A 12,028-nucleotide genomic window follows, 5' to 3' on the forward strand; every position below is an offset into this window, starting at 1 on the left:
CCAGTGCTTCACAAACTGTGCCAGATTTTTTTAAAGTATTATCTAACCTCAACCTTTCTCCCTTCAATGTAAGGCCATTACTTTTTGTTGTCTATATCCCGAACGTGGAGAACAAATTATTTCCTTCCTTTCAGAAGCATTTTATGCACAAGAAGACTTATCTAGTACTCCCCTTTGGTCTTGTCTTTTTGGGTCAAATAAGCCTGTTTATTCCACTTTCTCCTCACAGATGATGTTATGCAGACTATGCTCTTAATTCATGCTGTTCAGGTTTTCTGAAATTGCTCCTCAACTTTCTTGACACCCCCAAGCTCAGAAGTGGGCACAGTCCTCCAGAAGAAGGTTTCCAGCGCTGAGGAAGTGCACCTATTCTGTAATATTTTTATCTATGGCATAATACTTGAGCTTCTTTTTGAGAATGTCCTGAACAGCAGTTCCAGACTCCTTCCTAAGGAGAAGACAGAAGATGCTGACTGCACCAAGGCCTTCTTCACACAGAAGGAAATTGGGTCGTGTTGACATGATTTGCTCTTGACAAATCTGTGTCGACTGTTACTCATCTCATTATCTTCCAGTCAGTACTTACAAACAGTTGTTTGGTCAATTCCCAGGAAAATCTGGGGCAAATGAAGCTGGCAGGTGTGCGGTTCCCCAGCCACTCCTCTATTTAAAGATAAGTACCGTGTCTGTCCCCTCACGGTACCTCCCCCGTTTTCTGTGAATTCACAGGAGAGAGCAGCTGACAGATCTGGGGTTGTTTTAGTCGCTTCCTCAAAACACTTGAGCATGAAGCAGCAGGTCACTGGTATGAAAACATTTATCTGAAGTAAAAAACACTTTGCAGCCTCTTCCTTCGCAGCTGGAGGACAAGCTCTCCCCGCAGCATCACCAACACAGCTGCTCGGGTCCCTCACGCAGTCGGCACATTTAGTCAGACTGAACCCAAAGAAGGAGGCATGTTCTTCAGTTTTCTTGACATCATGGTTGATAGCCTCCCAGCTGCTGAGCTGCAGACTAACTCCTTCCTTGCAGTCTCTTACAGCAAGGCAGCATTTGAGTGCTTCCTTGATATTCCTATTTTCCTCCCTGGTTACATCTCAATGTGTGCCACAGCATTTTGATATTCCTGTACACGTGGACACTGTTCTGTGGTTGTCACGACTAACCTGACCTAGTTTCTGTTCCCTTTCATGTCTGAGGTCCACGAGGACAGGACAACATGGCCATGTGCTACCGGAGCTTGAAAGCAGAAAGAATGCAAGGCTGAGGTGTGGTGGCTGTTTTCAAAGCCACTGTACATAAACAATTTCAGAAATTCTTTTGCTTTCAATTTCAGGGATAGTGTTGTTATGTATTTGAAAGCAGGACCTGAATTCAACAAAACCATGTGCATGAACCTTGCTGAGGCTGTACACTTTGGACTTGCAATGGCTCTGGACACTGTCCAGAGCTCTGTAGGCTTACATACACATCAGCTGAGGCTACATTTTCCATTGTGTTAAGCTGTCCATTTCTTATCTGCCATTTGACTGACAAACACCAAAAATGAGTTATAAATTTCACAGGCAGAAGGAAGAAATAAGACATTCACATATAGATTTTCCGGATGAAGTGGTGTTTATAAAATAAGTTTTCATTTTTCCTTACATGATTTTCACATGTAAGAATAATCCTTTCACATAGATCAGTTTTTGCAAGTGCTTCAGATTTGGACTAAGAGCCCTACTTACCCTGTAAGAGATTTAATAAACATACGAGGCTTGCTTCTTTCTGTGACACTTCACAAAGTGTGCTTTTACTTAGAATTACATAATCCCACACAACAAAAAACTAAAAATCACCTACAGCCAAGTAAAGTTTGCATCTCTGGGTTGAAGAATGGATCTGTGGTGGGGAACGACAGAAAGAGCAAACTCAGCGAGTGCCATCTAGACTGAGAACCTGAACTTCAACAAGTATTAAGGCACAGCTTGCTCTCTTCACCAGTTTTGACACATCTTCTAACGCTCAAGATTAAAAGTGTATTAAGGTGAAATAGCACGTTTCATTCTTCTGAAGACTGTGCAAGCTGAAGTGTCTGGCTGTGGCTCGCTAAGAAGCAACCACAAACATGGCAAGAGAACGCTGACTGGAAGAAGGGTCTCTGTGCAGCTTAAGAGAGGCCTTGTACCAAACATCAGAAGTCTGCAAACCTACTTGGCTACAATGCTGAAAAAGAAAAGAGCAGTCAGAACTGCTCAGTCCTGGGTCAACCAAAATGACTACTGCCACCTGTGCTTCTATTTCTGCACCTACGCTGAAACAGCCAGAAAGTATCAGCTAGGGAGGAGAATGGCCCTCACCAGAGGAGGACAACCTTGAAGCTTCTTTTTGCTCAAAGGCAAGAATATTAAAAATAATCTTCCCTTTGCTCCTGCAAGATAGCAACTATCGTCTGGGAAAGACAGAGTAACCGAGTATCTTAAAACTGAAGTGAAATGTTTGCCAGGATTTTGCAAAGGGAAACCTTTCAGATTTCTCTAAAACAACATAAGGATTATTCAGCATCTGCAATTTCAGTTTCAGGTTGTCATGATTCCAGCAGAAAACAAGCAGTTGGCAGAGCACAAGCACAGAGTCTTTGCTCGTCTTTTCAGCATCGAAACCTTGCTACCAGAGCTAGGACTATGATGGAGAAGCAGGCTGACAATCTCTCAAGTCTTTACAACAGGGTGGGCTTTCATGACATACATTTAATCCAGCCTAAGCACTGTGCTGCCAACAGGGCCAGTCCCTTTCTTCCTGCTCCACTCCCAGCTGCAGATTCCCCCTGCCCGTTTCAGCTCCAGCACCACGTGGGTACAGGCGAGCTCTGACCCTCGAGCCCAGGGCTGGCAGCAGGGATGCACGAGCATGGCTCGAGCTCCCTGAGTGTGTCATGGAGCTACGCCCCAAGGCTTTGCAGGGGGCAGCATGTATGTCATGCTGACAGCACTAAGCAGCATGGTCATTTAAGGGAAGATTCCTTTTAGACTACTGCTCTACAACTTCCCATCTTCTTTTCCTGGATTGAAAGTGAAAGAGGGACCAAAACCCACCTGTCCATTTACTCTGGTCCTTGTCTCCTCCGCTCTCTTGCTCCTTGGCAGGCTCTTCAGCATCAACGGCTGTTTCATTGGGCCCTTCCACATCTTCAATGGCTTCTTCTGAGAAACAAGAAGCAGAAAGAGTAACATAAAAAAGAAAGTCAAAACGGAAGAGCAATTAACTGCCATTGAGGAACAGAGCAACAGCCAAAGCTGGAGCACAAGCGTTGAGCTGCAGGGATTGCTGTCACCCAGCATTCTCCCAATGACTACCTACTCGCTGGTTAAGAGGGAAACTACGGATGAAAAAACTGAGAGATGAAGTGAAGATCCTGACCTACCTCTGCCACTTATACCGATATCCCCTGCAGTGTAAGGTACAGCAAAATAATTGCCAGGTGCAGGAAGGATCTACCCAGCCATGCTATGGATTAGGGAACTGTTGAGGTCTGACTGGTGCCTCCAGCACCTTCGGACTCATCCTTCCCCCTCATCCCCAGCTCAAGCTCTTTGGACCAAATAGCACAGCACAGTGCTGAACCTGACCACCGAGACCCCCACAACCACTGCAGAAGCAACACGACGCGCTTCTGCTCAGACAAAGCAAGGAGCAGCAGACATGGCCCTGACACAAGGCACGGGAGGAAGATGCTGAGGTGTCTGATTTTCATCCCAGCCACAGGAAGGGTTTGAGCACGCATGTGCTATCAGTACTGGTGCAAAAGCATGAAGGAAAAAAATATACTCAGTGCTGAAGTGAAGTGCTGAAAGCTTGGAACAAAACACAAAGTGCCACTGCCCCAGCCGTGAACAAAAGCACTGGTGTGCTGCGGCTGCACGGGGCATGTCGACACGGCTCGGTGCAGCTCCACGCACAGCCACCCTCGTTAGGTAGGATACTGGGAGTGAGACAGCTGTAGCTGCCAGACCTCTCACACCAGGGTATAACGACTACATTATCATGTCATATCTTGGGTATTTATGTATAGTGCAAGCAGCTCGACAGCTACCATGTAATTGACGGGGGCTACATCAACAGTGGGAAGAAAGGGTACTTTTAAGTCATTATATCCTCTTTTAGGCAGGACAGTTCATAATTTTAACTTGCATTATCTGGTCATGCTATATCCAAGGCTATTGTAAGGTTTTATCTGAACTACGTAACTAGTTAAAGCACTCCCCCCGCCCCCCCCCAAGCCTCCTCCTAACAAAGACAGGGCTAGAAATCAGTTTAAAACATATATTAGGAGACTGCAGATACTCAGCAGTGCACTTGGAGAATGTGGAAACTTAAATGAAGGAGGAACTTGAAAAGCATCAGAGATCAGCAGTGATTTATACTCTACCCCTTTCACTTTTTGAACAGCTAAAAGCTCCTGAGAGCCGCAGGGACCCCAATGGTCTGCTGGGGAAGCAGGACCCCAGACTAAGGAGTGTGACGGGTGGCAGCTCTAGGGAGACATCTAACATGCAGATAAATGCAAATTATCGGTGCAGAGGTGAGGTGAGCAGTCTACCTCATGAGATGAAGTCAAGTTTGCAGGATAAGGGCTGTGAAGCCATCAGCTGGATTCCCATTTCGGAAGGTAACATTCCAATCCCCCCCTGCAGAAAGCCAGCCCCCAGCCCCACCTCGCCGCCCCCCGAGCGCGGGGCGATGCCGCTCGTTTGGCTGCGGCAGCCCCCCCGCTGCAAAACCTTGGCCCGGCTCAGCCCCCCCGGTGCCCCCGGCCCTCCGGGACAACAAAGGGCGCCCGGCGGCGGCACTGCCGGCTGCGACCCGGAGGTGTCAGCATCGGCATGGCAGCACGGGGCCGGCGCTGCCTGCCCGGCTCCAGCACTGTCTGGGCTCTAACCCGAGCATGTGGAAATAATACACGGCTTCCAGCGCACTGTCTGGTTCGAGGGAAATGAAATCGGACATTCAAAGGCAGTTACGCCATCTGTCTTTATACCATCATCATCAGCAGCGAGGGGAAAAAATAGCTCCTTGGAATGGATGGAAGCCCGGGCTGACGGTAACCGGAAAAATGTGAGCTATGAATACCAATAAAGATAGAAAAGGATTAAAAAACAAGGCTACAAATGGCAAATCCTCCTGCCCTGCTCGGTGTGCAGCCCCCTCGCCCACAGGCACAGCCTGCCGGACCCGCCAGCCACCAGCACCGAGCCGAGCCCGTGGTCCTGCCAGGGATGCAACCTCCCTCCCTGCCTCCCTGCCTCCTTGGCCCAAACACCTCTGCTCTGGGCAGGCAGGCTGCAAGAAAGCACGTGCATGCTCCCAGAGCTTTTCCTCCCCCCTCTGGTCTAAGCACATCTTTTCTGAAGGGTGTTTTTCTAAAGCAGAACGGGAGGGGAACAGAGCACAAGATGAACCTGCCCCGGGAGGTTTGTTCAGGCTCCGTATCAGGAGGGAAAGCTCCGCACACCGCTGCCTTGGCTGCTCGCTGCCAGGCCCTCGCTGAGGACAACCACCATCCTCCTCTCTTGCTCCTGACCCTGGCCCAGCCGGGGGCTCCTGCAGCCAGCAGCTGCCTGGCGCGGAGCCTTGGGGCAGGGGCAGCGCTAACTGCTGGCTGCCTCCTGATGCTCTCCCAGCAGCCGTTTGGATGGCTGGGTGCAGCTTTGCTCGCTGTGCTCAGCCTAACTTGTCTCGCAGCCCTCAGTGTGTGATGGTCGGGACAGAGTCCTGCCCCACAGCACTCAGCCTCCAGGAGACTGCACACCACGTACGAGCGTGTGATCTGATCTGACCCAGCTTTTAACGACGAGATCCTCCAACACTGGAAATAAAGTGCAGCAGGACTCGTGCTCCCGAAAGCTCTGTGCCCACACAGCCACGGTGTCCCCCGATGGCAGCTCTGCAGCTGCTGAGTTCAGCTCCAGCACCAGGGCTCTGAGCGGGCAGCGGGTCTGGGCAGCAAACACGTGCGAACTGCATCTGCCTTTCTTCGGGGTGTATTTCTGAGAGGACAAGGCCAGCAGCACCTCTGGCAGGGAAAGGTCTGTTTTTCTCCTTGATCCGCTGTGCACGCAGCACAGAGTTTTTGAGCTCCATTTTCCTGTTTTAATCGTCTGCAAATCCACACAGCACGTTGCTCCCATGCTGCATTCAAGCAGAGTTTGAGTCTTTTACCTATGTCTGAAGAGCCCCATAGGACACTCCTTCAGATGAGCAGCAAGAGTACCTCATGGCCAACTCCTGCAGGCCGAATGGTCAGCAAGACATGGAAATTTATTTCCAAATAACTGTGATTCTTTTGTTACTGTCTGACCACACCAGCCTGAGCCTGTAAATACTGCTTGTTAGGACTGATTCACCTTGCAGCTTGACTCTGCTTTGCTTAAGGAGATTGATAAGGACTCCACAGTCACTTGGTGATTAAAAAGTACTCAACTCATAGTACATCCTACAAAGCATCCCAAGTATGTCCTACAAAGCATCCCAGACTGAGCTGGTTCCCAGGGGGTGCGATATCCCTGCAGCATTTCAGAAGCATGCTGGAGTCTCTGACCAGGACCTAGAGCCTGGTGGGGGCACTGAACGCAGAGGGGTGCAGGTCCTTCGTGAAGGATGCTTTGTAGGAGGCAATGGGGCTGACTCCTGACCTGGAAGGGTCTCTGGAAGGCCAGAGATGCTATTCCAGCCCCTGCACAGAGGATGTAGGGGCCAGATTGGTATCCCTGGTTTCCATAAACTCCAGCTATGCATGATTTATGAGTTCATGGAGGGTAAGTGGGCTTCATCCTCTGCGAGCAACTCACCAGGGCAGGCACAAGAGCTGTTGCTATGGGATTTGCATGAGGGGGATCGTGTCGCATTGAAATACAAATGTTACAACCTGGCCATGGGTCACCGTGCTGGTGTCATCCACAAGGCACGTGATGCTTTATTCATAAATTTTCTTAAAGGAATTTTCCAGCCCTCCAGCATCGGTCAACACCAAGAGTGAGCATCCATAAGTACAGGGCACCTGGAGGGCTGAGGAGGCTGCTCTTCCATCGTACAGAACCTACCCCATGCAAATTCCTAGGAAGAGTCTTTTCTTCCTTTGTGAATAAATCATTTTAGACAGTGGCATTTCCTTTTAATTTAAAATTAAACCAGTCACTAAGGGAAGGAGGGGAGAGCAAAGAAGAGGGGGAGAGGAGTCTGGAAAATCATGGGCATCTTCTGACGTCTGTGAATGCTGGGGTCTCTGAGCTCGGTCAGGCACTGAGAACGCTGCCAGGTCCCTGCACACCACCACGCGGGATCGCCGCGCTGCACTCCTGCCCCCTTCCAAGCTGAGGAAGTTTGCGGGTGTGGAGAACTCGGCAAATGCTGACCCGGTCCCAGCCAGGCTGAACAGCCTGAGACTTCCCACCTCCCCCTCTCTCTGCCGTGTCTTCCTTAACAACCCCAGATCTCTTATCTAAGGGGATAAGGGGCATGTCAGGGGTGGCAGAAACACAGGGATGGGAGAGAAAGGGCGCGCATTTGCCTCCCCACCCTCCGGCAGGCTCAAGAGCTGAGAAACATTAGCTGTCACGAACCACAATCAAATCAGGTTTGAAATATTTAGCAGTGGCTTGGAAAATGCGGTGGTGCAGCTCTGACAGGCGAGATGTGCAGACACCCATTTTCCATTATAATGGAAATATCAAGCCTGTTCTGAATATGTATAACCTAGAAAAATGTATTGATTTTTCATTCGGCATTAAAAAAATGAAATACCCTGCAGCTGTCAAAAGCCTTTTGTTAAAAGCTCATCTTTCCTGGAATGAGGTTTACCAGAAACAAGTTTTAATTGTACACAGGGTCTCTCCTTTGAAACAAAAAGAATTTCTGATGCTCCTCTTTTTGGGACAAGAGACCAAAAAAGAAAGGCAGGACTGAGACCTGGCTGATTTTTGCAAGCCGACCCTGGCAGGGAGCTGTGACAGCGATGGCCTGCCCCCAGCCGGCACTACAGCCACCCGTGTACAGCGTTCCCCTGCTGTGGGGAGGTCGCAGCAACGCATCCCAGGGCAGTCCTGGCATGGTTCAGGGGTCCAGCTACTCCAAACCTATTTAAATGTGAGGTCCAAGAGCCCAGGGAGATGTGTTGTGGTCCAGGTCCTTCTGGAGATGTGTCAGGAGCCCCTAGGGTGGATGCCTTCTGCCTGCACTCTGGGAAGCCCACGAGGAGCTCGGCTCCAGGGCACAGCGCCTGCTCTTCTAACAGTGCCTTTTGCTCAGCTGTCCCCAGGCTGTGACCACGCAGGACTTTGGCACCGGTGCTGAGAGGGTTTCCCACTCCCGGCTGAAGTGGCTGTGGCGCTGTGCAACTGGGGAGGGGGCTGGGGGGCATCGGTCCTGTGCCGCACCCAGTCCATGCACTGGGGGTGGAGAGCAAATACAGATCCTGGAACAGAAGGCACATGAACTGGGGCACAATGCAAAACCTCCAAGTCCAGAGGAGAAAAAAGTGGCTTGTCTTTTGTTTTTCTCCCTCACCTGCACCTGTGAACACTTGCTCTGCTAGGGGACTTGTTTGGTGCCCGCTGCCGCAGGTGGGCAGAGGAGGGATGTGTGCCTCTGACGGTGCCAGTGACCTGAGACGGGAACGCCGAGCTGCTGAACCCCACTGCTGTCTGCCCTCTAATTTGTTAAAATCTGAAAGAGTTCTGCCTCAGAACAGTATTGTGAAAGAAAGATAAACTGGCTTGGGTTAGGACACAGAACATCACCCTGGAAACAATTAAGGTTATTTGTTCGCAACCAGCCCAACAGAAAAAAAAAAAAAAACAAACCTCAAAACATTTCCACCTCTGCCTGGCTTGCAGACTATTTGCATGTGAAGACAAGACAATCCCATCCACATGGAAATGCAGGTAAATCCACGTTCAGGTTTTTCTGCTCTCTTGTATTTCTCACTGTGCTCAACTCATCTAGGGCACATCTCCTAAGGTAACCTTGGCTACCATGCAGTTACTGCCCTTGCAGCTCAGATTCGAGATACGTACGTATATATACAAATATATACACACACATGTGTGTGTGCACAAAGACACTCTGTGCTGTCTCCTGACTGGATTGTTCTACAGAAACCTGTTTATTTCCTGAAACGAAAAGCAAGACCCCAAGCAGTGAAAAGAAAGAACCAGGCACAGATCATGAGAAGAATACCATGCAGCTCCAGTCCTGATGCAAAAAGCTGGTGGGTGAGTCCCATCGTCTGACAAAAGGCTGCAGAAAAATAATAAACCTAAATGTACATGCGTACCTTGGATTAATGACACTTACTTCCAAGATGGCCCTGTTTGTGAGGATGGTCTGAGTGTACCTATGCTGCTTTCACTGACAAAAAGGAAAATGGTGACAATGAACGTGTCCCAGGCTGATAAAGACATCCTCAAGTGTCCACCTTCTAAAGGCAGGGAACGTTTAGCTGGCCTTTGTGCTACTGTAGAGACAAGTGTTCAGATGAGTAAAACAAGAAAGTCAACAGCAAAAATAATAAAAAGTTGAGAACTTTTAGCTTCTATTCCTTTGTTTTCTACTCCAAAGAAAAAATTCAGAATTTTTGGCCAGTTCCCATGAACAGATCTGAAAAATCCTACAACAGCATCCAGGTCACTGAGTATCTCCCAGACAAGCTCCTTGCTCAAACAACATAAGACGATCCTCTGCCAGATGCTGACAGCTTCTTCTTAAATACAGATGCTTTTACTAATATGGTTATTACTTTTGTATTCAGCCACTTTATCTGATTTACCAGCTCCAGTCAGAGGCTCCATCTCCAAACACTCTGGGCACTGCTCAGAGGGCTCATTCCGCTGAGAAGTGACCACAGTCAGGGTACAGCGGGGAGGATTGATAAAATCATGCAACCTTTTGCTTTGTGATTTTGGTAACAAGAACGTAGCAGCACTAAGTGAAAGAATAATGTTATGAAAACAGCTAATTATAAGAAAAAAACAATTTCTATCTTACAAAAGAAGGCAGTATTAATGAAACTTGCCACTGTCTTCTATAAAGAAAAATGAAAATAGGACACCAAACAAAAAGACGAAGCATACTGATGCAACACACAGTTACTGCGGTCAGCTTTATGAGCGTAGGAGTTGAAGGGAATCTGGATCTCAGACATGCAGGGAATGAGCTTGGGAAAGGCCCTGATTGCTCTGGAAACCTTCACGTGCCTGGCAAAACAGGCTGAGCTTTACCATGCAAAAAACACAGTATGGAAAAATAGCTCTGTGCAAACACGGTCAGCTTTCAGATGAGAGCAAATGAGGTGGGATGGGCCCAGCTCACAGTCACTACCCCCGGGCTGTGTTTGTCCAGCAAAGAATGACTGAGCCACGGATCTGGGCGATACTTCAGGCACACTCAGGGCTCCTCGCAGTGCTGGTTCCTCAGTTTACCTTCCAAAGGATTTTGCAGCACAGTGACCGTAACTGGAGGCACCTCTGGAGGAAGTTCTCATCTCCACGTGAAGAGACTGAAGTCCAAGAACCCGTTCCCTGAGCCTGCACCAATTTCTGTCTGTGCATGAGATCGAGGGTGTCCATATTTTTTGTAAACTGGTCTGGATTTTAAGTCAGCAGAACCCAAGAGGGATTTGCCCCCTTGAATATCATCAGAACTAGAAAGGTTGCTGCTATTTTCACACATGAAATGTAAAAAAAAAGGCAAATTCCTTGAGCATGTTTGTAGTGGAGCGTGATGTGATTGTGTTGTCATTTATGGGAAATAATCGCAAGCCCATCTCTCCCTTTCCCCCCATTTTCCAGTCCAAATAACCATGAAAAATTACACTTCAATGTCAGGAGGACAACAAAGGAGGGGCTTTCTCCTGCGGCTTGACGGCTTTCCACCCTCCCAGCCCCCAGCCCTCCCCCCCCCCCGGCTTCTTTGGACAAAAACTACCTTCAATTCTATTTCATTTTAAATGTGATCTAACAAATGCATGTTGACAAGTTCCTTTCTTTTTTTCTTTTAAACAGCATTTTGCACAGTTTAACCTAGCTCCAAACCGGAATCAGCTGGTAAGGAGACTCATGCAAAAACAGAAACACAGATCAAACAGCAAAACAAAAGAAAACCCATCTCCAGCTTCAGGTCTGCAGGGGAAGGACTGCTCGGCCTCCAAGATGGAGACGTGAGGGAGGAGGGCCAGAAAACAAAGGGAAGGGACCAGTGGAGGAAAGAGCCTGGAGGAGATGGGGTGGCAGAGCAGTGATAAGGCAGGGCTGTGGCAGAGGGTGCTGGAGGACGGGGAGCAGAGCGCCCAGCGCGGTCTTAGTGAATGAAGGGACCTGTGCCAGCCCCGGCCACTGCCTCTCGGCCCCGCGGCCTCACCAGGACCAGACGTGTTGGGCACTGCCCAGAGCTGCCTCCCTGGCAAACATCAGTGCTGGGCTGCCCTCATCGGTGATTTGGCCTCCAAAGAAACCTGCTCTGCATGAGAGGCCCTGTGCCATCGCCCATTTCTCATCCTCCCTCGTGTGCCACCTCCTGCCTCGCACCTCCTGCCCCCTTCACCATCCCCGTCCCAGCTCCCTCTGCCCAAGACGCAGGAGCTGTCAGTGTGGGAAACCACGGCTTCCCAGAGGTGTGACAGGAGGATGCCAACGCTTCTGAACTGCTCCGGGCTGGCCACAAACTCGGTTCTGCATCACCATGTGGGCTAGGCTGAGCTGCACTGGGAACTGGCTTTACTGACCTGCTGCAACTGCTGGAAGACCAACGTATGCTTTCAGAAAGGCCACGACGCTGCAGGAAATTCATGTTCTATGTTTCAGAGAAAAACAGCTCTGCATCCACCGCATCTTCAGCTGACAACATGGACGCAGCGAGTTGTCTAACGGGATGTTTTACCAAGGTGCTTTGTAGCGAGTATTAATAACCTCCCTCTTAGAGAAACTTTTAGGATTCACAAATAAAAGCTGCATTAAAGTTGAGCTCACATTAAAGTTAACTTCAGCAACTCTGG

At 49.2% G+C, this 12,028-nt stretch overlaps 1 protein-coding gene across 8 annotated transcripts in view; it reads right to left on the minus strand.

Annotated features, from left to right (window-relative positions):
- The window catches only part of ZFHX3 (zinc finger homeobox 3), a 166,019-nt gene that overhangs the window by 35,389 nt on the left and 118,602 nt on the right, over nucleotides 1–12,028 (minus strand). For 7 of the 8 annotated variants that reach the window (XM_038185561.2, XM_027466394.3, XM_038185565.2 and 4 more), the window contains one exon: nucleotides 3,078–3,185. In XM_038185561.2, the coding sequence (XP_038041489.2) occupies nucleotides 3,078–3,185 (108 nt within the window). The remainder of the gene's footprint in view (nucleotides 1–3,077; nucleotides 3,186–12,028) is intronic. The other variant, XM_038185568.2, reaches the window with a different exon arrangement.

The sequence above is a fragment of the Anas platyrhynchos genome, chromosome 12, assembly GCF_047663525.1.
Source record: "Anas platyrhynchos isolate ZD024472 breed Pekin duck chromosome 12, IASCAAS_PekinDuck_T2T, whole genome shotgun sequence".
NCBI classification, from domain to species: Eukaryota; Metazoa; Chordata; class Aves; order Anseriformes; family Anatidae; genus Anas; species Anas platyrhynchos.